The sequence below is a fragment of the Atta cephalotes genome (genome assembly GCF_000143395.1).
Source record: "Atta cephalotes unplaced genomic scaffold scaffold00080, whole genome shotgun sequence".
Lineage (NCBI taxonomy): Eukaryota > Metazoa > Arthropoda > Insecta > Hymenoptera > Formicidae > Atta > Atta cephalotes.
The window spans coordinates 201,535-228,624 of NW_012130144.1; the positions used below are offsets into that span (position 1 = coordinate 201,535).

Below are 27,090 nucleotides of genomic sequence, written 5' to 3' on the forward strand. Positions count from 1 at the left end.
TTTTAAATATTTAACCTGTATTTTTACAACTTAGAATACAAATTTATCAGTTGTTTTTATTGCAATCGACAAAAGAATAACATTAGCAAGCGTAACTGAATATCAATTTCTTAGATAAAAAATTGAGATTTATAATGAAGTTTTATACTAAAAGGATTGAAAAAATGATTTCTGTTTAATATTAATTTTTAATTTTTTAATTTAAATTGTTAGAAGATTGTTTGAAATTGGAATCATTTAGGTTTATTAATCGGTCATTAAAAATAATAATAAAACGCGTTATTATTTAAAACGCGTTTATTATTTAAAAAATCTCTTTATCAAAAGGAACAATATAATATGACATACTACAGAACATATATTATACTGTAAATATCGAGAAAATACTTTGTACTAAAACAATCTTACTGTATAGTTAAATGTGTTACGTTTATTAAATACACACCTCTTATGTTCGCTTTGTTCTTGTGATATAATAACGTGCGTAAAATCATATTCTCGTGTTCGTGAAAAGATTGGTGATGAGTATCGTTTGCTACAATCGACTTGGTTTGTATAACAAAATTATTCGAACTGATGCTCATGATTTGAAATTAAAAAATTCGCTTTTAACAATAAAATATCTAAATATATGCAATAATCTAATTAGAAAAAAGATCATTTTGTGAAAATATCACCTAAATACGAGAAGCATCACTTTCAGTCAAAGTTAGATGTTATTTCAGCCATCTGCGTGCTAAAGCATTACATGCTCACTATACACATCCCTGCACTTATCTATTTAAACACTTGTGACTGCTCTGGAAATGGAAATTACATTCTATGATAATTTTCTCACGGACTCGTCGAAGCGAAGAAAGTCCCGTAGCTCGAACGATACGCTTCGCGGCCCAACGCGGAAAGAGACGCGGGAGACAATTGCCACGAGTGGAGAACGCAATCGGTGAAACGAACCATTCACAGTTGACTGAACGAACTAAATCACACAATGCTCTATGCCCGTTCTGATAGATATTTTCATGGTGCGTCCTCGTGCCTCATCATGCATCTTGTTTTTTTACTTCGTCGATAGTAATGCACTTGGCTCAATTAACGACACATTCCTCTTCTCGAGCGTCTTTTACGAGGCGCTCGTAATCGCACCGTAAAATAAAAAGAGTACAAGCGCATTGTAATTGGAGTATCAGTGAAGTTATACATCGGAGTTTCTAATACGTGAACCGGAGAAGAGAGGCGTTTGGGTGAAACGGCTTGACGAACGAATCCAATCGAGAGTAACAGAATCGTTGAACGATCGGATCTGCACGCTTCGCGAAGCAGGGTATCTAATCGTTCTAACGTTTTTCACCCTCCCTCTCTTTTCAGATGACTGGAAAATATAAATTAGGCCATGCAGCCCGTGCTGCCGGCCAGTTTGATGTTAGACCTCGATCGAAGATGATTAGAAATCGTGCCGGCAGTTCGCACGTAAATCGCGATTTTCTCTCCTTTGCCGCGACAAACATAAATTGATAAGCATCACTTGTTGTCCGCGTAGAATCCGCGTTCTTTGAAAACCAAGTAACATAGTGTCTTCTACTGCTGTGAAGAGTCTGAATTGCAATTCGTTATCGGAAAAACGAATTCGTATATTTGGTGCCGTTCTACACGATCTTAAACTGATACAGTTTGTGATTAAAATAATATTCATCTCCTCTTATATATTATAATAAATAATTAATATATACGGAAAGAATAACAAAAGAATGATCTTGCTGAAATATGTAAAAATTTAATTATAAATACAGATTTGATGATCATGCTTGAATTTTTTATATATTTATTTTGATGATTCAATAAAATCATTTTTAAATCTGTATCTATTAAAATTTTTAGATATTTTAGCAAAATCATTCTTTTTGTGCGTATTTCTAACATTTAAACATTAATATTACATGTTTCAGTTTTAATATTCAACATAATAATTGTGAAGATGTGCGTACTGAAAATTTTTTTTATACTTTAATAATTATTGTTAGTCACATGTCTAACAATATTTTTTCACCTTGATAGTGCTATGAAGCGAAGAACAATTCAGAGAAATGGAACAGCAACGAGAAATCTATAATCTAGTTATCATTTTTGTTCTGACGGTCGCCAGCATCCATCATGTGTCATCATCGAGTCAGAATATTAACATCACTAAGACCAATATTGATTCCACCGATAAAGTTACTAATCACACTTGGTTACAGCCCTTGAATACTACAACAACAATCTATCAAGATTTCACAACCTATTTGCCAACTTCAACGAGTGTAGAAGTGAAAGAAATACTTGCTTCTTCGGAAACAAAGAATGTTTTGAATCGATATACATCGCCATTTTATCAACATAACGAGTATACTACAAAAGATAATGACTCAGAAGAGCCTCCAGATTATCCGATACCATATTCGGAACACGAAGAGGTCAGAGATGTGCCTACTAAACCAAAATACGTGGCTCCTGGAATCTGGGCGAAGCCGCCATCCGATAAAAACATTACCTTAGACTTCGTGCCGACGAAATTGCATGCTCAGGTTCGAGGAACTCACACTGTGAAAAGATTACCACAGCAGCAGGCAGTCGAAAGCGCGGAGACTGATGAAGAGAAGCGTAATGCACCCAGATTGAGAGAAATTGTCACGAACACGAAGGTTAACACGGTATACACTGAGGAGGGATACGAGGATTCGGCTTACGATCATGGAGGACACATCAGAGATGCTGATTTTCACGAAGGATTTGCGCGCAAACTTCACGATCATAAGAAAAGCAAACAGAATTCTTTAAGCGGTAAAAAGAAGAAAGAGAAAAATAAGAACTTGATGCCAAATGAATTCAAGGAGTATGAGGAAGACTATCAAGATCATTTGAAAGAAAGTAGAAAGTTCGAGGAGGCGGATGATGAAGATAATCTGATAGGATACGGTAGAAACAGCTGGGAAGAATCTGAGATAGACCCCAAATTTATTGCTAAGAATAACATCCAGAAACTGGAAGAGGATATAGAGAAGGATACTGAAGAGACCGAGAGGAATTCAAAGGTATATCAAAATTCACAAGAATCGAAACTTCGCCATGACATCAAAGTTGACAGTTCGGAATTGGAGAATGAAGATTATGTTGAAGATAATGAAAAATATGAAAATAAGTCTATCAAGGCGAAGAAGAAGAAGAAAAAATCCAAATTGCGAAAAGACAATAATGTAAATAAAGGGACAAAACAATCGCTCCAATTAAAACAGGAAAAGGAGCTTTCTGAGAATTATGAGACAACTGCGCTTCCATTGGAAGAAGCAAGTTTAACTGATGTTGAAACGTTGACAATTCCTCATGGTTTTGTGAAAAATTCTTCGAACTCGCAGATATACTCTATTGAGCAAACGACTTTGCGCTATGTCGCCCCGATCACAACAGATTTGTTCCGACAAGTCGACGAACCTACGACGGTCGATTACAGTCAGCTCTTCTGGGATTACTTCAAGGTGAAGCAAGATCCATCGATTATTGAGTCGTCTACACTCGTGCCGAATTCGGCAACCATGAATCCGCAGGATGAAACGCGAACGCCGATCGCGATTGCGACCATTGACGGTCACGGTCCATACCTTCTAGTGACGAAAGAGGAAACTGTGACATCGCCTTCAACATTCCTCGAAGAAGAATTTTCGAATAGCTTTCGACGAGATTTGTTCTCCGATCATGTGGGATTCGATCAGCCTTCCGTTCAAACACACGGTCGTCATCTGCTCGAACAAAGAGACGATACTGATTACATCAACAATGTGATAACCACGTCCACAATTGAGACATTTACCAATATGCCATCATTAAATCCTAAAGGTGTAGAATATTCATCTTCGACTACTCTTTTTGACACTACAGTGTCCAGTAGCACTCCGGCTGTTATGACACTCAATTTCACTCAAGAAGCTATCGCGCGAATAGCTGATTACCATGAAAATCCTTTCCTCGGTCCTATTCTCGACAACAGTAACATCGCTGTTAGTAGAAAGCTCAAATATAAGGTCTTGACGAGAGCAAAACCGTCTCGTGAAAAGAAACCCGTTAAATCAGTCACTCAATCCAAACAACAAGTTCCGACATCATCCCCTATTAAATTCATCAGTCAATCACCCCATCAACAAATTCTATCATCTTTCAAAGAAGAAAACAAATACAAGAAGATCCGTAACGAATTGACCGCGAAGTATAATAAGACGCTAAATTACATTAAAAACAAACAAGAAACGCAGTCTTTTCCGAAGGAGAAGAAGGTTGTCTTTCTAAAAGATTCCACTCCGAGGAGGCCACCAATTCAACGAGTAGCATATTCAATCTTTTTGACGGATCATCCTTCAACAGCAAATCGTTCGAGCGTCTCTACTGAAAATAAATCGTCTCGAGAGACTAACTGGAGGAAATTGAAAAATCAACAGCGTTCTCAACCGATCAAATTACCGTTCCGTTTCGATCCCTTCGCTCACATTCAATTGGTACCTGCAATCTATCGCAAAAATTTACTTCCGACCACAAAATTATTGCCACCGCCACCGCTGCCATTCGCAAATGCTTACGCCAATTACCGTAGCAATAAGCAGAACGACAACCATCATTTTTATTCCAGCAAACCACAACAGCGTGATAACGCATTTAAATTTTTCCCTTTGAGTTCCGAAGGAAGCTGGAGAACGCGAAGAAAAAGATCCAACGAAGGTGAATTTCGTGACGGTGCGGACGTTAATGTGAAAGCAGCAGCAAATAATGGTGTGACCAATGACTACAATAATAAATCGTCACAGCAAGATAAAAGTTCATTTGATAGGGTAATCGATAGATTAAAAGGAAAGTCGAGTCTGAAAGCAATTCATGCACCGATCACTGTTCCAGATGCTATGAAATTAACATTCTTTGCGAAATTAAGAGGAGATCAGAGCGGAACATCCAGCAACAAAAATAATATTGTCGCTCAACCAATTTTGATCCAATCGGCAAAACAAAATGAACAAATGAATGATACGAATGTTATAGAATTGGCAAAGAAGAGAACAGGTGTTGGAAATAAAACATATGTGACAAGAAACTTGAAGAACGAAGCAAACGAAAAAGATTTTGAACAGCTATTGAACGAGTCACCTAAAATTAGCGGTAACGTTATCGATAAAGAGATCGCCATTCGTTTTAATGAGAAGAATAACGAGACTGCATCGGAAAAAAATAGGATCGAAATTGAAGTTCCCAGCATTCCTTACGTCGGAGAATTCGCAGAAGACGATCTTGTAAAATCTTTTATAACGACGGAAGCTGTCACAGATTTGAAAAAGTACCCATTTTATAACAATGAAAATATACCCAGCGCGTCCGCGTTAAAGTACGCCGTTGATCCCAGAACAGTACCACGGAAGACGTCGCGCGGCATGGAGTTTTACGATTCCCGAAACGCTTATAAGCAATGCGATGAGGTGGAGTCTAATCTAGAAAAAGTATTACCTGAGAAAGAGGAACCCGATCCTAAACGAGGTCCGCAGGAAGATCTACCGCGTCTTCGTGGTCTCGGAAACAAATTGGATTGTTTTAAGGCCAAATATTTTGATGAGGATCCCCTCGACAATCCATTGTTCGCCGAGAAATTAATTGAAGAACCGACTCCGCCGTCGGAATTAAATCCTACAAAGTTTGCCTCGAAAATCATGATACTTCCTGAGCAGAACGATGAATACATCGTGCCTCAAGTTTCGAAGAAGCCGGAGCGCAGTGGTCGCCAGTGGCGAAACAGAAACCGTCCGTATGAGGCCCTTGAATCAATACGCGTGAATTACAAACACGATCCGCAAATCGGAAGAGGAAGGAACGCGTATTTTCACACTGTACGCGGCATGAGGCCGCCGTCCAGTACGATGCGTAGAACGAAAAATCGGAAATCTCGACCAAAGATCTCCACCACTACGCCGTCGCCAACGTTGTATCAAACTGTTTCCTATCAGAATCAGGTGTATGAAGATGTGATGGGCAATATCAGGAATTCAAAGAACGCTTATCAAGTCTATGAGATGACGACCTTGCCGTCGTCTATGCAGATCCTAGAGACTGCAGGCAGCGAAAACATGTTGAAAGTGGCGGACAACACATCGAAATCTTCGAAGGAAAAAAGTACGTCGAAGCCGGACGTTTCTGACGTCATTGACGTTATAAATGACATTAAATCTCCGGAGATTAAAGGATTGATACCTCCTCCGAAATATTTTGTTCAACAACAAAATTATAGAAAGTACAGACCTCTGACTAAAAATAGAATATCTTTAATAAGAACTACGACCCTTTCTCGACCTCCCTTCATCACTCATCGTACCATCAAAATAAATAAGCGCAGCACGACAAACGATACAAACAATACTGCAAAGAATTCCTCTGAAAGCATAATTAATGAGAATAAAAAGGTTACAATAAAGGCGAAGAATTTCTCTAATAATATCATTAACAAGAATAAAAATACTACAGTTAATGGATCTATAGAAATCAATGATGTTGGAAATAATACATCTGTAAAATTGATAGAAAAAACGGTAAACAAAACAAACGCGACATCCGTACCATTGGACTTGGAGATTGAGGAGAGTAGGCCAATTAGTACGCTGGATCAAAGTTTGTTTACAACTCTGAAGATTGATAAGAAGAAACGAAGAAATTCCACGAGCAGTGATCTTAGAAGCGAACCTCAGAAAACCGTTTACACAATCAAAGATCGGATTAGATTTTCGAAGCCCAAGTGGGACACGAGAGGATTCGGAAAGTTTACCACGAGTTCGAAGATAGTGGATGAAGATAGCAGGCGAAAGGAACCTCGATATAATCGTGTCGAAAGGAAGAAGAAGCCATTCAGTGATCAACAGAATAATTATGCGATAATCAATTCAACAGAGAACACTTCAACGATCGAAAGTGCAACATCATTAATAGAAGATAAAGAAAGTAGCACAACCGAAGCTTACTACGCAGAAGAATCCGCTGTGCAACAAAAGATCTATCGTAAGAAAGATGAATATCCAGACTCAGGAAAGATTAAGAATATCAACACGGAATCTGAAGAAAGTTTCTTCAGGGAAGACGAGCAAAGTACGACTAACACATATCAAGTTCGCGAGAATGTCGATGAGGATATTTCCACGATCACAACAGATCCTCACAGTTCGAAAGAAGTCTCGGATTTGCGAGAGTACTTGGAGTCTGATCCACCAGGATACACGGAAATATTTATCGAGGAAGCGACAACACCATCAAGTAAGTATAGTGCAAACACGAATTATGAATCTGAGGACAGCGAAGAAAAGCAGGAAGAAGAGACTGATTATCCTGGAAATGTGGCAAATGATGATAATGAGTCTTCCGAGAAAATTGAGGAACAAGTCGAAACGCCGATGAAAACGGAATTATTCGGAGAAGATGAGGATTACGAGGAATTTTCGTCAAAGGAAGAAGAAGGTTCGAATAAGGACCAAACATTCTTTACATATACAAGGAAACCATTAATCAAAAGCAATAAGGACGATGAACTCTCCGAGAAGACGACCTATAAACCTTTTCCATTTTCGAGGTACAAGTCAAAAATTAACAAAGAAAGCGAGGAGAACGATCCTGAAGAAGAGCCAGAGGAGGAAAGTGAAGATTACGTGTTTCCTTGGCACGTTGACAAAAAAATTAAAGAAGAAAAATACAAATGGCTGCACAATGCCGACAGATACGAATATCCTTGGGAAAGGAGAGATAGATTAGCGAAGGAACGAAAAAAACAGAAGCTAGCCAGGGCGCGGTTTTTCGATGATGAGGACGAGGAAGCATCCACGAAACTGGAAAGATCAATTTTTCCTTGGGAAAGACATATTTATCCTTGGGAGAAGTATAACGTTCCTTCTAAAAATCGCAATATGAATACTAGACGCGATATCTCGCGCAGATATGTAGATGACAACGAAGAATCCAACACCGAGCACATACCGTTTATGAAATACAGCAGCAGATACAGTTTCAATGCACCGTCGAATTTTTCTAGCGCGCGCGAAATCAGCAGATCCATTAAAAAACTTTTGGAAGATGATGAATCTGAAGAAAAACCTTCGAAGGAAAAGGTTGAAAATTCCCCTTCGTTCACGGAACCCGTTCGTTCGCGGAAGTTATCATCTCCCTCAGATAGAGGGATCTCTAGAGGAACGCTTGTGCCCGAAGACATCACGCAGCCGCCGAAAAGAAAGAATGCAAGAAGAAAACTTTCTCAAGTTGACAAGAATGTGTCGAATAATTCGCGCTTTGATTCGAGAAAACTAAAAAGCGAGGACATTATTAATAAAGAAAAAGAAGAACAGCCTGTGGAATATCTGAAATTAAACAGAAGTAATTCAGATGAGGCAGAATCATCGACAGAAATAATAAGCAGCCAGCCGAGTAAATTATTTAATGGAACGAAGGAAGTTCTTTCTACGACTGGACAACAGAAGAAACGTCGACGAAGAATATTGAAGAATAACTCTACGATTTCTCTCGATAATGCATCTGCTGAGTCTGTTACTAAGTCCATCAATAAAAAGCGCAGGAAACCTGTGACTTCGACAACAACATCAGCTACGCCTTCGGCAAGTATCAATTTTGGCACGAAAAAATCAGTTTCTACACCCGTTCAAAGAAAAAAATATTCAAAGAAAGAGAAAATAGATATATCGGATTTTTCTAAAAAGACTGAAGGTGCGAAAATAATTGCTACGCCAGAAACAATCAAGACTGATTTTCAAGTAGAAACTTCGACTCCAAAAACACGGACGATCGAGCATCTATCGAGAGTCTCAAAGGAAAAGATCGTTACGAAGACCACTTATCCAGAAACAGACAATGAATTCGATTCCATAAAAACGAATGTAACATCCGTTCAAAAAACACCAGTGAGGTCAAACCTGAGAATCAAATCGAAACGCAAAAAAAGTGATAATAAACAGAATGGTAATAATGAAGATTCAGATAATAGAAAAGAATTAATAAAAGAAGATAAGAAAGATAAGAAGGAAGATAAAAAAGACGATTATAAAGTTAAGTTTGCTAATGAAGATGAAACTAAAAAATCAGTGATATTAGATAAGACTCAAGAAAAAAGTAAAGATAACGCTATTAAACATTTTGGAATGAAGAAGGAGGAAATTAAGAAGATAAATGATTTCGGGATTTACGATGGGATTGTTAACGACGAGAATGACAACGGTGACTCTGGGATATCAGAAGTAAGTTTGTCACCGCAGCACAGAACGATTCAGCTGACCGAATATGGTTCGAGACACACAATGTCTACTATGTCTTGGATTTCAAAGAATTATGATTATTAAGGCATGAATTTCATTTTCTCCTTTGTTCACTCGGACAAAATATTCTTGTAATAAAAAGAATGATTTTGCTGAAGTACTTAAAAATTTAGATAGATTTGAAATCGATAATAATTAAATAATTTAGACTGTATTTTGTATGTTGATTCTGAAAATGAGGTCAGAATTTATTTTACGAGCTCTAATTTTTTATAACTGACATATCTCTTTCCAAAAACTTCTACATTTTGCTAATAACAATTTATTCAATAATATTTTTATCTTAATTAAAATAATTTATTCTTTATGTGTCTTTTATAATGAGTGAATGTTAAATTTAATAATTATTCTCTATGAATCATTTATTTATATCTAGAAGAAAGGGATAAGCAAAGAATTTTTAAGTGTTACTAAAAAATCCTGCTTTTCTCATAAATTTAGCAAACAAATTTGAAATTAGAATAAAACATATTATAAGAAGCATACAGATTAATAACGTAAGAAAACTAAAATTATTTTAAACGTACATAATTTTGATATAGGTCAACAAAATTATTTTTGGATCTGAATTTAACTAAACTTTAGATATTTCACAGCAAAACTGGTTTTTGTAATACATTTAAAATTAAGAAGAATAACTCAGCGGGAATAGCATTACAATGTAAAGTATATTAAACCTTTAGAAATTTTAATTTAAAATGAAAACGTTAAATCAAGTTGTTCAGATATAATGTAAAAATATTTAATGTAATCATCACTCGCCAAAGATGTTTTGCATGAAGTAATATTATAAATTATAATGTTCCTATAAATTAAGTCTGTAATGACTTAAATTAAAACTAACTGTAGGAAAATATATTGATATAATTATGCGCTCAGTATGACTCATTCATGGTTTATTCATGAAAGTTTATGGTTTCAGATCTACCCAATATACAATCTAATGCAGAACATTCAACCAAATCACGAAAGAAATCGAACCAATGAAAAAACTAAGAGTGAATCGAATAGGATAACTGAAAACTGGAAAGCTCAAAATGACGACAAAGAAGAAAAAGAAGATAAAGGACAAAAACAGAAATCGATATTACAAGCCAAGTTTATAAAGGATCCGGAACGCAGAATGTATTATTACGTAGAGCGTAAATAATTAGAGCCAACGTATTTTAATTAAAATATTTCTTATTTCTACGTAAATTCATATGCGAAATTAATTTTAAAACCGTTTTTAGATAATTACAAAAAATTTAATTTGAATTTTTAAATTTATTTTAATTTTCTTTTTATTTCGTAATTAATAATAATGTATAAGTAAATTCCAAATCACATAATTTATAAAATTTATTCATAAAAAATTGAAAGTTGTCATAAGGATATTACACAAAAAAATTGATTTATGTCTGCTGATTATGTCTCTTATTTACTCAGAATTACTATCTCAAATTGTGATGTCAAGAATAAGAAAATGTACAACAAAAATTTTTGCAAAATATATTAATATAGAAATATTAATATAGAAATATTATTTAATATAGAAATTTTATTTTTAATAAAACATTTATAATCGAACCGACTTGTAAAATATCGAAATTTCTCCTTTTATTTCGTTAATTAATGAATAATCATATATCTGGAAAGAAATTTTCAGATATACAATTAAAAATGAAATGCGTTATTTTTACATCTATGACAAACTCTTAATAATATAGAAATAAATATGACTTAATTTCTCCTCGAAACAAGAAGATAATTTTCGATATATTTTACAGATCTGTTTTATTGATTGCAAATCATAAATGTTTTATTGAAAAATATTTCTATTCAAATATAATTAGCAAGAATTTTGGTGTGTTTTTTCGCTTCTGTCATAATTTGATGTCATAATTTGAGACAGTAGTAGATAGAAATCTTAAGAAGGCACCTTGAAATGTTCATAAAAGCGAACGTATCCAAGTAAAATACAGAGTCATAATTAAGTTAGTGATGATATCATAGGATGTGATTATGACATCATTTGTTACTTATAAATAAACTTATAAATGACAAATAAAGTTATAATGTTATGATATTATTATGATATTATTATGACTTTTGTATTTTATTTGGATGACGCAAAGATAATAACTTCAAACACTTGCACTTGAGTTTATTTCAATACTCACGATATTTTTAATGTTTGCAATAATTATCATAGCATTTTTTAGTTAATTAATTTTTGTTTTAGAGAAAGCGCATTTAGATGCGGATGATTAGACGCGATTCAATCAAGAGTGTTGCAATAATTTTTTCCGACCTCTAATTACGTTATTGTATATAGTCTAGAATATTTTTGTTAAATAAATGTTACAGAAGGATTGCATAATGTCCTATTCGAAACTATATCCATTCTTTTCATCAGCGCAACTATTGCGCGACTTACTATTTGTATCATGATGCGAATCACCAGAGAAATTATATCTCCTGTTTGTGACAACAAAAAGAAGCCTTATTGAAAGTTAAAATTTCTTACTTGTTCACAAATTTACAATACGTCAGCAATAATCGCTATCTTTTTAATTTTTAATTTTTCTAACCGATAATATAATATAATTCGACCGCTTTCGCGAATTTTATGCTGATCTCAGTTAAAATCTTTCTTAGAGAAATATATCATTTATAATCATATTACATGATATAAATGATATAAATTTATTATAATGTGACGTTGTTACAATATTTCGTTTTTATAAGATTAGAGATAAAAATAACCAATAAAAGCCAAATTTTGTTAAAGTAAGTTTAATCATAATATGCAATATTTTACACGAAACAAAATAGAAAGAAAGTAGAGAAAGAAAGAACCTTTTCTATGATAATTTTATATCGATTTTATTCGATATATAAAATATTCGATGTATAAAATATTAATTTTAATTATGCTAATTTACTTTATATTTACTTTATTGAATCTTTTAATACTTTAAGAACTTTAGTACTTTAAGAACTCATTCAACAAAACAGTTTTCTCTCGTTAAAGACTCCTTTAATTGAGTTTTTTTTATTATTCTTTCAATTATTTTTTTCATAATTACAATAGTTATTGGATGATTAAGCATAATTTTCATTAAATTAATATTTTTTTACCGCTTTCTCTTTTGTAACTGCAATACTTGTCAGCAATATTTATCATCATAACAATCGCAGCGATTCGTGAGTCTGCTGGATTATTAATCTTGTTACGTAATATCATTAACTGTCTTCAAGAGCGGATACCCTTGATCTATTTTTCGTATGAGTGCGATAATCTTTTCGCGCAGCTTAATAAGCGACATATTAATAATTGTTATCTACTATAACGCTTTTATCCTGCAGCAATCTATTAACGTGGGAAACTTAGAACAATTACGCGTAATACCAAAGTCACAATGCGTCTAAGTAACCAATTTAATTAATTCACATATTTTTATGATTTTGAAGTAATATCAATTTTTATCTTATTCGTTATCATTATATTAACAATTTAATAATTTTGCCACCTTCTATCATCGATCTTCGGCGAAAGATTTTGTTGACGATTTTTACGAGCAATACTTCTAGCGCGTTATCATCATCAGTAATTTTTACGTTCCTTCCTATTTATTAATTCAATCTAAAAGGACATCATTATCATTTGTCATTCAACAAGGACATGCATCATCAGTATTGTTAAAACCGCGACATAGCACACAATGATAAGAAGATACTCACGAGAAACATGGTCCTTGGTGCACAGGATAGAAGTCAGTACGTCACATGTGAGAGGTGGTTGCAGTGCCCCAAGGTTAAAGTGCCCCAAGGCGGACCCCACAGATATCCTCGTAGTTCGATAAAATCCTGTAGACAGAAGAATAAAGCGAGCGCGATCGAAAGGAAACGCCAATGATTGGCCAACATTAGCGCACGCGGCACGCCACGCAACGTGTATATAATTCAATCTTTGCCTTTGTATTCTAGTTTTGCCTACGCGTTTAGTACGTGTTGTGTTCTATTGGAAACGGCGACATGTTGCCCGCCAAGGTACGTGAACGCCCAGGTGAATAAATTAATTATAGTAATCTCGGGAGTGGTCTCGCCTATATGTGCCGGGATGTGAGTTTTCATAATTTTATGTGAAGATAATATCTAAGATTTAATGATGAAATATCTAAGTTTTATAACAAAGTTATAACAAAATTATAAAATTGTACGAGTTGAATATTTTTTTAAATACAGTTCGGATTATTTGTATAAGAAATACCGAATTAAATAGTTGCTTAATAGGATGTTTTACATTGCAGTTACATTGAATTATTATAATTATTATATTGAATTGTTATATTGAATTACATTAAGTGAATACGATATGATACGATATGATGTGATTACATTTTACATTGTAGAAAATTATTATACGTGGATAGTTTAAATATGAACAAGACTTTTTTTGTATGAATACAAATTAGTGTTGATAGACATCTACCGATGATTTATTGTTGTTTTTATTCTTAGAACTAGAAAAAGATAAAGAGTTAGTTGAACCGAGATTAAAATTACTAATACTGCATCGGTAGAAACAGACATTAGTAAGTAGTTATATATAGAAAGCAATTACTTATCTACGAAGTATTACGTTCTGTATTTTGCTTTATCGAAAATAATAAAATGAACAATAAACTGAACAATAATACAATCAAGATAGACAATTTGTAGATTTATTAGTGTTATCTATTGAGTTTACCATGTAATTACTTACAAACATTGAGGTCATATATTCAATATTAGATCATATAAGATCCGGTTACTTTACACAATTAAAATTGTCATCACTAACATTTTAATAGAAATAAAAATAAGTTTATGATAATTATGAAACGATTTATTTTGTAAGATCTGTTTGACATCGTTTGATTTAGGAATAAATACTACTTGACATAAATAAATATCTAAGAACTGCAGATTTGTGCAACAAATGAAAACAAACGAAAAACTGTACGACACACTTTCTATACACGATTGTCTGTTTTAATGCAATCAATTTCAAAGTCATATGCCTGCGCAATTTTTTATTTACTTATTTTATTTATTAATTGATAAAATTATTGACAGTGATCATATATATAGACAATATTGTTTACTTATTTATGAATAATCGCTTAAATAATGTTTTTAAACTCTAAGTTGGAGTATTATTATATAAATGAAAAAATGTGCACTTATGACGAACTCAATTTATTATAATTCATTATATGAAGAAATATTCAGAGTATAAAATAATAAACTGTTAATAATATTTGCAGCCATAATAATTAAATGCATGTAATTAATTTTAATGCCATCTAATAATAGATTTTTCTCATAAAATTATTATGCAAAAGTTATATATATATAAATTATAGAAAATTCCGTATAATATTTATATAATTTATATAATTTTTTGTCAATAGAAGCAAATTATTTTATAAAATATATTGAATATATTATGTACATTGTATTATTTTGTCCTTATTAGTGAGCAATTACATAAAAATATTCTCAAACATGCAAATCTCCAAATTTTATTATGATTTCTTGATATGTGATTTTTAGGTCACCTTGATATTTGGACTTATAGCGTTTTTTAAATTATCGACAGCAGCACCAGACAGCGCAGGGATAGTGGAAATGGTGAATGGATTGGCATACGGTAAGTCAGACTTCTGTTTTTTAACTTTCCAATTTTTTCTTTCAATATTTTAAGAATTTTTGTGATAGACTATAATTTATTCATTCGATAAACTCTAAAATAATAGAAATTGCTATAAAGAAAATATCTTTATTTTCTGTCTTTAAATACGATTTAGATTAGGCTCCAATAGAAAGCAGCACTGGTGATTATTGATTACTAAATTAATCTTCTTTCCTTTCACTTGACAAGATACTTGACTTATTGGACATTATAGCTGAAAAAAAGATTAAATTTTAATAAATATTTGTTTAAATAGTTCTAAATAAATGTTTACTAAATGTAAATATTTATTTATTTAATATAAAAACCATTTTTGATTTTTTTATTGAGTAAATATTTATTTATTGTAAGTAAACGTTAATTATTTAGTTAGTGCTAGAAATATGTATTAAAATTTAATAAATCTTTTAGGGCCTAATTGCAAATATTGTATAGGCTTTACGATTATATCAATTGCTTCGTTCAACAGGTGGGATTCCTTACGGAAGCGTGAGCGGCATGCTCGCCAAGTATCCAGGATATAAGCAGATTAATACTCAAGCCAGACAATTTGACATTCTGAGCAGCACTCAACGGCCCGTAATTATCACGCCGAATTTCCGAGCAACCCGACTAGTGGGAATTTCCCCTCGACCTGTGCAAATTTATAATCTTCTTGGTGTCATCGCCCCCGGTATCGTCGGCAGGATCAGCCAGATCGGCTATTAGTTTGCCAGCCTGTTAGAACGATCTCTTCATCAATCATCAAATGCTACATCAGTCACTCGAGCTTCTCTTTCCTCATCGTGAAACTCTTGACGAAGAACGTACATTAAGCCACATCGTAAAGTTACGTCCTACAGCATGATATCCATTATGATACAAAGTAGAAATAATTGATTAATGCATTATTAGTTTGTGATTTTCACCGAGTTAATTTATGCTGAAATTAAAGTTGCACGGTCCTCACGTAAATTATTCGTAATTATGAGTAATAATATACATTATTTAAAAATATATTCTTATATGTTTTAGTTAAAGACCGAAACTTTGTGATACATTTTTGTATTTACGCATTTTTTTGTATTTGTATGCCATTAAAATTATTGCCATATGATTAATTGGTAGAAATGTCTAATATTACTGTTTTCTATTAGTAGTAATGTTATGTAGGAAATGGACAAGAACTTGATAGAGTTTTATTCACAACTATACATTTTATTTTTTATAACTGTATTTTGTTTATATTTCTTTCTAGAAAAAAATTAAAGATTATGATTAAAAAATCTCATATTTTTTCCAAATCATTAAAGAAGATATTTTAAACTTTATGTGATAATAGAATTAATAAATCCCTTCTTCAAAAAGAACTCTGAATATTCGTCTATATATCAAATATAAAAATCCGATTAATGAATATTTTGTAAATGTCAAAATCTGCAAGCAGAACTTAACATTATATATTCTTTTGCTTATAAATTCGATAAAGCTTTTAATTTGCATGTTCGAAACGATCGAAATATATAAAGACTACATGATCCACTCTTTACACCCTCACTCACAGTATCGAGGGTAAAAGGCGTTTAAAGGAGAGAAAGTATAAATGACATCGATCACGATGTCTGTCCCTTAGTCGTCAAGAGCCGCATGCACGATGCATTACGCGTCACACGTGAGTATCCTTGCATAAAAGCCATTGGTCATACAGGGAAAAGTAACAAAATTGCAATTTCATAACGATCCGTAGTAATAAATCATTGCAAAATAAAAATTTGCTACGTGTCGAATAGATTTGTGTGAAGTGTCAACTGCAAAATATTTACCGTTTGTATTTTTTTTATAATTGAGTACGCGGGAAATTTGTTGCAATCGGCGTAATATAATAATCGGAGTGAATCATTTGTGAATTTATTAATGACGATATTATAAATATTTTATTTTCTCGATATATTTGCTGTATATTTGCTCTTTATATTATAACGCATAACATAAATTACATTACATAAGAATTTGTATCTAATCTAATCTTGTTAAATTTGCGATATCACAGTTTATAAAAAAATTACAACTTATTTAATTAATTATTATGTCTTGCATTTATTAATTAAAAACAAAGTAATAGGAGAGTACAATTTATTTAATTCTTACATTTTATTAGTGGCTGTTTATTTATATTATGTATTTATATACGTAAAAATATATAAAGCTTATGATACATATGTTAAATATGGGTATGAGTATAAAATACGTTTAGATCAAACATGTGAAATAAGTAAGAATTTAAAAAAACATATGTTGACTGCCTAAAAAAAATTGCAATTTCATTATTGTCGTCAGCTGCAGTAGATTATGGTGTAATAATTTCAAGTATGTTCTTACGCGTGCACATATGTAATTAGCCAATAAGAAATTAATGCCAGATATATCACCATCTTGCGCGACGATTTGAATCATATTATTACTTTTTTTATCTACTTATTCTTATTTATTTGATTTTTACTTATTTTATTTTTATTTTTTTTATTTACTTATTTTTTTTACTTAATTGTGTGCTTATATTATCATCGTAGGAAATTTAGTTTTAAATATAAGCACATCTTGGATGTTTACACCATGCAGTAAATTATGTTCACAATTTGAAGGCATTCTCGTTTTAATTTAAGAAACACAAATATGTCATATAAAAATCTTATAATCATCTATAACGTATTATAAATTATTGAAATGTGCAATTTCACCCAGAATATTTAGAGATGTCTTTTTCAGATCTCATTAGCGATGATTTACTAATATTGCCAGAAAAAATGCAGACGAGCACATGTAGTGCATGTTTTTCGCAAAAATCAATCTTGTGAATGAACACGCATGAATGGAGATTTAATCTCCTTTTAAGATGTGCTGAATAGACGGTACATTATTATTTCTTATGCAGCGAAGTTTTTGACATTTCATTTCTTGCTTATCTTACATATATACGATTATTATATAGCAGAAATTACATCTTCGCATCTTCTTTTAATAAATTACATTTCTTTTTCTTTTTCTCCTCCAGAGCCTTTCGATGATTAGGTTTTATAAATAAAAAAATTGACAGTAAAATAAGATATAACAATTTTTAGTAAAAAAGTATTATGACGTAAACTAATTTTTATATTATTCTATCGCAGTATACAGCGAAAGTCATGTCATTCTATGTTACCTACATTAAAATGATGTAAACTTTCCATTTTTATATTAATGTCACAGTATGCAGGAAGTTATCCATGTTGATACATTAAAAAATATGTCTTCAAATTATTCCTTTATAACTATGTATTTTATAAAATAATGGGTAAGAAGTAATAGCCGGTAAAACATTCTTACAAACGTAATAATATCTTCATACGAGTCTTACATAAATCAGAAGAAAATTTTCTATTACAAGTTCCGTTACTAATTCTGTTACTTTCTCTTCTCGAGAGACTTTTCTAAAGATAATGAAATTATTATTTATTAATTACTTTCTCAGAAACTATTTTTATTTATTTTGCAAAATTATCGGTGCTGGTCGGAAAATAACTTTACCGAAAGTTCCATATACTTGAACAGTTTTTCAGCAATATGTGTGTACATCGCGGAAGTGCAATCGATGTGACCACACAGACCTAACCGATTCGATTCTATTATTATAAGAATCAAGTTCCGCGACGAGACGACGTAATAAGTATATCTAGAACTGATATTTGTGCGTGTACGTCAGAGCTTTTTGCCGAGATTTTGCAAAACCTTCTGCTGGAACGACGATGCGTTGATCGTCAGATTTACATGCATATGCGTCTTTCTTTACGCAATAGCAAATAAAACATAATTCTATGAGAAGTATCGAGCCAGTCATGCTATACGTGTCGTCGTACGTTACGCAGTTCATAGCATTTTTTGCGAGAAATTCCGGATACCAAACGCCACTATACTTAAATTATCTCATGTTCGAATATAGCCCATCGCAGACCGTTCAGTTACCTTAATTATATTCAAGTAAATTTTCGTAATTTTTTACATCTAAAATATAATTATTGTTGCTGTTCTTTTATCTTAGAAATTTTGAAAAATAATCAAGGAGTAATCATTTATCGTTAAATTTTTCTTAAAAATTACAAGTGTCAATATCTTTCTTACCATTAAAAAAACTATTATAAAAACTATTATATTTCTTAAAAATTACAAGCGTCAATGTATTTCTTATCATTGCAAATAAAAGCAATTATATTTACAAAATAATTGAAATTGAAAATACAATTTTAGCAAATGCATTGTAAGTAAAATAAAAATTCTTAAACAGTTATTAACAGTTATTAATATAATAATTATTTAATAAACTATTAAAGTTTAAATATTTAAATTTATTTATTATTTAAAATTTATTATTTAAAAATTATTATTTATTAATTTATTATTGTTACAATTATATTTTGTGTAAGTCTGTGCATTTAATCTAATATCAAATTTTTTTCTTACAGATATTGTTGTACTACATCGCACTTTGGTGCGTAATAAATGATGGAAAAGCTGCAAGAACCGCAGTCAGTAAGCATGAAATATTTCTTCTCAAAATTTATTTAAATTTATTAATTAAAAACAAATTAAAGTTTATTAATTATAAACAGCTTATCATTTATAAGAAATGTTGAATATATAATAGTATGTAATGTGATACTCGATATTTGTAAATAACCACAAACTCTATATTTATATATAAAATAACAATTTACAATCATTTTGAACAATCATTTTTAGACAATTACAAATGTTGAATTTGCAAAACAATATATTCTAATAATTATTGTTATACAGACCAAAATTCGAAGACGAAGAGATATAATGTAAAAAAATGTATTTCTCTCTGAAAGCTGTTATTTATTAATAAAAAAGTTATTATTATAGTTTACGGAAAGTTTCTATTAAGTAATTTTTTGTAAAGATCATTAATAAATAAAAGATTATTTAACGAAAGAAAGAAATTAGCATTTCAATGCGTTTTTATTAAATTTAGAACTTTCTTTATTTTAATTATCATTCTCTTTACACAGGTCCGGATATCCTAGCAAATTTCGCTAAAAATGTAGCTTCAGTATTGTCGCCAGTCATCTTGCGCGATGTGCAATCCCGCAATAATCGATCGTCCTTCCAATCAACCCTGTCGGTATCCGCCAACCTGAACGACTTGAATTCACATTCAATCTTGAATAATATAGTCGATACAAAAACATCAAACGCGGCTACCTATTACGGACCACGCTCTTATCCTTACAATGGAGTGTACGAGGATTCTCCGGAAGAACTCGAAGGATCCGAAACGAATGAACGATTCGATGGATCTCTACGTGATGGTTCCTACCTACGCCAAGAACAATCGAATTATTACAAACCTTACGATTTTTCCATAAACAAGGATAATCTTGACGCAGCTCCAAAATCTAGCGACAATATTGGTCGTATTCAGGAATCGTCCACCAATTTATATCCTTCTTATCATGGTAATTTTCCCAAGGCAGCCTTCCCTCATGGACCTTTCTTGGATAAACCTTACGGAGGTTTCTACGGAGGTTTTGGACCATATGGCCATCATCATCGTCATCATCCATATGGAGATGGATCTTCGGAAGAGGCGGGCACGGAGGAGAACGCGCGATTGGAGAACAGGACCAATTACGGAGATTACGGTTCGCCTTACGGAGGTTATGGTTTCGGCCACCATCATCCCTACTCCCCATTTCCCTATGATGGATACGGTCATCACGACTTCTATGGACCCTATCAGAGAAACGGAAATGATTCTTCTAGAAACGGACACTATGGACATCACGGTTACGGACCTTACGGTGGACCCGATTTCTATGGACACAGTGGTTATGGTTACAATCACGGTGGTTATGGCAATAATAATGGCAACAATAATGGCAACAACAATAATAATGACAACAGACAAACCGAAGAACCGGCTGAGAATGGTGACCAAAATAACTCGACAAAAAACGGATACTCGCCTCCTTATGGGCCCCCTTGGGTCAAGCCATTACTGGGGATTTTTCACCCCCACGATTTCCCCCTCCTGCCGTACGACCACTTCCATGGATTCAAGGGCGGCCCTGTGGTCGGGGTTGGCCACGTTGGCTATCCAATATATGCCGATCCGTATCTAGTTGGATTTCCATTCCATCATCCTTACGGGCCTTTCATTCACGGTAAGAAATATCTCCCGCCAAAAGGCAAACCCGCCGATTCAGGTGAATCGGCCGAGACAACGGAAGCACCTGCTGAACTTATGGAGAATGAAGCTCCCGAACGAATCACCGCGCTCCACGACGAAGAGATAGCACCGGCTCCAAGTTCAAATCGATACAAGACAACGCCAACGGGACGAAAGGAATTGAAGCAGATCAAATTGATTAATTTTGAGATTCGGAGAATCTGATTTCCTAAAATATTAATCTTAAACTTGACAGAAGAAATTAAATTAAAATTACAATATTAAAATTAAAATTACAATATATTATAGTAAAAGACATGAAGAAAGTGCAATGTAATATGAAAAACTTTTCAAAGTATTATCTTCTTAAAAATCTTTCTAGGAAGCATTCTGCTTGTAAAATAGAAAATTTAAGAAATAATAAATTGAAGAAAATATTGGATATATAATTTTAAGTGCGCACGAAAGACTCGTATAAGCTTAAAATTTATGAGGAATATATTAAAGTTAATAATATATTTATATAATATTTTAAGAGCAGCATATATAAAGAACTTCTTCGATCTTTTAAATTTTAAGAAACATTTATTATTAGTTAGTTGCTGATAGTTATTAATTATGTATCTCATTAAAAATAAATTATAAAACTAATACATATGCAGAAAGATGTTATAAAATCTGATTGTTGCAGATATACGGCGTTTCTACCTTTGACTGTAAGAAAGATAAGTCGATAACTAATAAGCTCACTAATTATAGACGCTGCGCGACACGTACATTCGTACTTATCATCGGTTTTCATTACGATGTTCTCAGGATTATGATATAGAATATGTTCTCATAATTATGGTTGTCGGCCTTTATATACACAATTATTCTTTGTTTCTAACAATAATGTATGTAGCGTGCATGGTCCAGTAATTTTCGTGGCCTCTATATGATTTTGCATATACATCGCGTCAATGACAGTACAAAATGCGATTATGCAAGACACGCAAAGTTAGAGACATTTAATTTTCATGCAATTAGTTGTATCCGTGTCTTGCATGAAAAGAAAATCGTTAACAAGACATACAAAAACATTTTTTATTAAACATTAAAATCGATAGTTGTTAAATTTTTGCATTAAATTTTTAACATATCCGAGTGTTAATGTAACATAATGTGATTGTGTCATTTGAATATTTTGCGTTAACTTGATGTTCAACATTGTTTAACAAAATAACACAATTTATGAATATAAATAAACATGCAATTTGTTTCTTAACAATATTTCTTAAACAAAAATAGAGTAAGCTAAAAATAGAAACATAAATACATATTGAAAAATGTGCCTATCAGATAACAGTTTTTATAATACTATTTATAATTTTGCAATAATTAATTGTTTTTGTAAAATAACCAAAATGAGCATGACAAAACTGGATTCCAAACTGACAGAATACATCAAATACGATAAAGAAAGCCAAGATCAGTCAAAGTTGGATGTTTTATATAATATTAAATGTTCTTATATTAATTTATTTCAGATATGATTGAGAACCGAAAATTTTTCGGTTCTATTCTAATTTAAGAGGGGATTATTAACATTTCAAAATAATTATGTTGAAATCGAAAATTTTTCGGGTCTCAATCATATCTGAAATAAATTAATTTAATATAAGAATATTTAATGTATTACAATGTATTACAAATTAATGTAAAACATCGAACTTTGACTTGATCTTGGCTTTCTTTATCGAATTTAATTTTCTAGAATCTTTTTACTTCGATATAAAGTGTTTTCTTATTAATTATATTTCTTGTTAATTATCTTTTATGCTATTATGTAAGATAACATATAACGAAGCAATTTTTCTTTTTGGAGGATTTTTCTATAAATATATATAAGCTCGCTTTCAGCTCCGATAGGATTATTTAATTCTATAACGCAACATTATTTAATTCTATAACACTATATTAAAATTAAGTTAGCTTATAGTCTATTTTATAAATGTGTGTGTCGATTTTTAGGCTGCACTCTAATTTCATATTTTATATTATAAGAAAGAAAAAAGTATAAAAATAGAACAGATTTGGGAAACTACGAATACTATAATATTATTAATAATATCTATTATTATTTAAACTACAATTTATGAAAGAAAATCGAAATAATTTTACTTTCACATTTATAGAATTCGATTTTAGATGATATTTATAAAAAAAAAGATCACAAATATACGAGAATTATGAGTTTTTATTTCTTTAATCATTTAAACATATCATGCTTTTATCAGTATTAATAAAATATCCAATGGTATCTTATTTAATGGTAATATTCAATGGTACCTTAAAGAGATACCATTGAATATTGTACTTTATTAATCAGTATCGTAATTTTCCTCTAATAATTATAAATATAATATTGCAGAATGTTCAATATTTTTATTTCAATATATTAATTGTTTAATGTTATTTTTGTTAATTAAAATTAGTTATTTCGAATGAAAAAAATTTTTTTATATTCCCCATATGACTGTAAGAAGTTCATAAAAGTAGATTATTATAGCACTTAATTCAAGGTAAATGCATAACAATTTACGTAACACATAAGAAATCCTTCGCTGTTATCGATTGTATCGATTGTAGATCCAATCTCGTTTGCTGAGAACAGAAAATAAATCGGCGATGGAAAATCGACCGTGAAGGTAAATGTAACAAAGAAAATCGTATTTCCGATAAAAACAAAGATAATCGAGGAATATTCATACCGATTATGTTTCAATCGATCGGAAATATAGCTGTTAATTACATTCTCATTAATTCTGTAAGGATAGAATACTGAAATAGCAGAATTTTTATACGTTATTAATTGAAGAAGAAAAATAAAATTTAATATACATTAATATATATTAATATATATTTAATGATAGTTCATCTATTTTTTTTTGTAAAATATCAAAATATCAATATGAGTAATACTTGAAATATTTACATTTAGGTAACTTTCTATAAAAGAATGATTAGAATTAGAATTACTCAATATGATACATCAACATCTTCTGTTAACCATGTCATTATTATGCGAAACTATGATTATGCAAACTGTATATTACAATGTGTTCTGTTGAGACATGATTGATAAGACGGCTCAAAAGATACATCGCATTTGATAAAAATGAATTCAGGAATATAAAAGAAAGACAGAACATTCTCGAGAAATTGAGATTCTGTTGAATTAATTAATTCTATGTTACATGTTAAATTAATGAAGCTAATTCATATATCGTGTATCCCCTCCCTCCCCCTTTATACAAAGCAATCATTGTAATTTGTGACATTCTATTAATGATGATTTTCACATATATTAATATTTTATACACATTTAATTTTCAAAACACTTAATCGATCTGACATCTCTATTTAATTATTAGGTATTATATAGATAATAAATTTCTCGAGGCTCTTTATTTTCAATATTTCATTAATAATTTGGACATAAAATTATGCCTTTTTCCGAGTGTTGCTAAGAATGTCGCCACGCAATTGACAAATCAGACACACACATTTCAATCGCGCGGATGTCTATCAACATAATTTCACATTTTGTAACAGAATCCCGGATTACGTAATTGTCGACCAGCATAAATGTCGTCTATCGTCGTCTTCTTTCTGTTTCGATTACGATACTCGGGAGAAGACCGTTTCCTCCTCCAGGCCTGTTGTTGGGATTTACCGGTGGACCCAGGAATTAATGTTCGACGATAAGCGATTAGCGATTACAGCAGCGGTATTAAGTATCGCAATCGGTTGCGACGTATGATTCTCTCCTGTTGTAATGAGGGGTTTACGGCGCCGCGGACACACGCGAGCAATCGCGTCGAAGAAGAAATTTGGATGTCAAGGCACCCATCGGGCGTGGACTAATGCGATCCCGTCACAGGTGCGTTACTGCACATCGCCGCGTCTTTCGCGGTTCTTTCATAATGCAAAATCGCAATTCGCATAATCCCAGGGTAACAATGAAGTTTCCTATTAGCACAACAGGCGGAGGCCAGAGCGGGACCTGGAAAAACGTACCGCTCTCGTGGGGGGGTCCACCGCGCCTTACGAAGGGACCCCGCCTTTCTTATAAAAGCACTTGTGTCGTAGAAACGATAGACAGTGGTGTTCGACAACGACAGATGAGAAAAAATCGGTGTGATTGTTAGTACGGCGTCAGTTGGGCCACAAACAACAATTGCAAATACGAGAAAGAATGGCGTGCTTGAAGATCGTAAGTGCGACGAACTTGAATAAAAAATTGTTCTAGAAGTCAAGTAATTTGACTTATTGCGGCATTATTCTTTCGCAAATCATAAAATATTATGATGAAATTTGTAGTAATGTATTTTTTAATAATGAGTTTGTAATGAAATTTGGATATTATGCAATGGCAATATATCAGTTATTAAAGTGAAATTTATTTTATTATTATCACTCACACAAGTAAAATCATGCATATGAAATAGCATCATTATCGTGCCATTAATTTGGATAAGCTTTTTATAATCACTGTTACGTATGTTTCTAAAATCCTTTCTACATTATAAAAAATAAAGATAAAATTAGTGACTTGACTGTCTCAATTTTTTAATTTCTTATTTTAATTTAATTTTCTTAATTTTAATTTTTATTTTCTTAATTAAATTAATCTCCATTTTTCGCTTTACAGTACCTTGTTCTGCTCTTAGCCGTTGCAATCGGCGTGGTTGTTGCAAAACCGGGATACTTATATGGTTACTATCCATATCACTATGGATATAGATTCCCGTTCTATGGAGGATATGGACATGGGTATGGAGGGTATGGACATGGATATGGACATGGATATGGACATGGATTTGGCTATGGATTTGGTAGGATTTATAATAGAATCTGTTCTGTAAAATTTATATGTATAGAAGTCTCATAGAATCGCATTTCCTCATAAATTATATTTTTAAAATTTTTTATAACTATTAATTTCTAATATTTAAATTAATTCTTTATATAAATATTTACTCTGTAATTATTTAATGTAATATTTTAATATAACAATTTACTGTTTGATGTAATAAAATATTATAAAATTATATTACGTAATAAAAAGAGTAATTGAGAATTAGTGCTATAGGCAATATGCAGTTATTTATAAAAAAAATTGTCGTAACAACTAAATTTATATTTCTCTTTAAAAATATATAAATAATACATAAATTTATAAAAATATAGAAAAGTAAATTACTCATGATGAAATAATACGTAAGTTTTGTACATAAATATTTAGAACAATTTTTTATATTACACAAGTTCCGTATCACACAAACAATACAGAACAACTTACTCACGCATGCTAATTTCATAACAAAGAAATCCTTCAGATATACACATTCGCATTCGCGAACAAAAGGATCGTTTACACGGAAATATTAAAGGATTTTTTCATTGTTGTTTAGGATATCCGTTCTACGGTGGTTACGGTCACTACGGTGGTTATGGTCATGGTTATGGCTACCATGGTTAAGGTGGATACAAAACACGGCCTTCTTCTGGATTTTCTCTGAAATACTATCTGAAGAGTGAGCTCAGTACAAAGATGATTTACGTCGTTTTTTCTCCATTGTATCTTTTTGTTACCAGGATTGATCCAACGCCACAAAGAATATAACTGTCCACGTAACGCTTGTGTTACATTGTACACGCAATCTATCTACGGCAAAATTTTAAGAAAATAAGAACAAATTCTTTATAAAAAATAAAACTACAGTATTACAAAAAGATATTTATATGTTGTAATG

General features: G+C 31.9%; 3 protein-coding genes across 3 annotated transcripts; all 3 read left to right on the forward strand.

The window, feature by feature from the left end:
* The first annotated feature begins 13,382 nt into the window (after positions 1–13,382).
* LOC105624480 lies at positions 13,383–15,792 on the forward strand. The gene is made up of 3 exons (XM_012205838.1): positions 13,383–13,397; positions 14,946–15,042; positions 15,554–15,792. Exons 1-3 carry the CDS (start codon positions 13,383–13,385, stop codon positions 15,790–15,792), a joined length of 351 nt encoding a protein of 116 aa, XP_012061228.1.
* A 925-nt stretch (positions 15,793–16,717) lies between these two features.
* On the forward strand, positions 16,718–21,514 carry LOC105624481 (probable serine/threonine-protein kinase clkA). Its single transcript, XM_012205839.1, has 3 exons — positions 16,718–16,735; positions 19,560–19,626; positions 20,130–21,514. The coding sequence occupies exons 1-3, from the start codon at positions 16,718–16,720 to the stop codon at positions 21,512–21,514; spliced, it is 1,470 nt and encodes a 489-aa protein (XP_012061229.1).
* Positions 21,515–25,529: 4,015 nt separating this feature from the next.
* Positions 25,530–26,816, forward strand: LOC105624482 (neuropeptide-like protein 31). Its single transcript, XM_012205841.1, has 3 exons — positions 25,530–25,547; positions 25,986–26,169; positions 26,749–26,816. Exons 1-3 carry the CDS (start codon positions 25,530–25,532, stop codon positions 26,814–26,816), a joined length of 270 nt encoding a protein of 89 aa, XP_012061231.1.
* The last annotated feature ends 274 nt before the right edge of the window (positions 26,817–27,090 follow it).

Bases quoted from the DNA above. Each gene is read 5' to 3' on its own strand.
- LOC105624480 (XM_012205838.1), top strand. The intron at 15,043-15,553 runs GTAAGTCAGACT...TTCGTTCAACAG, and splicing joins GGTGAATGGATTGGCATACG to GTGGGATTCCTTACGGAAGC.
- LOC105624481 (XM_012205839.1), top strand. The intron at 19,627-20,129 runs GTAAGCATGAAA...CTCTTTACACAG, and splicing joins AGCTGCAAGAACCGCAGTCA to GTCCGGATATCCTAGCAAAT.
- LOC105624482 (XM_012205841.1), top strand. The intron at 26,170-26,748 runs GTAGGATTTATA...ATTGTTGTTTAG, and splicing joins TGGATTTGGCTATGGATTTG to GATATCCGTTCTACGGTGGT.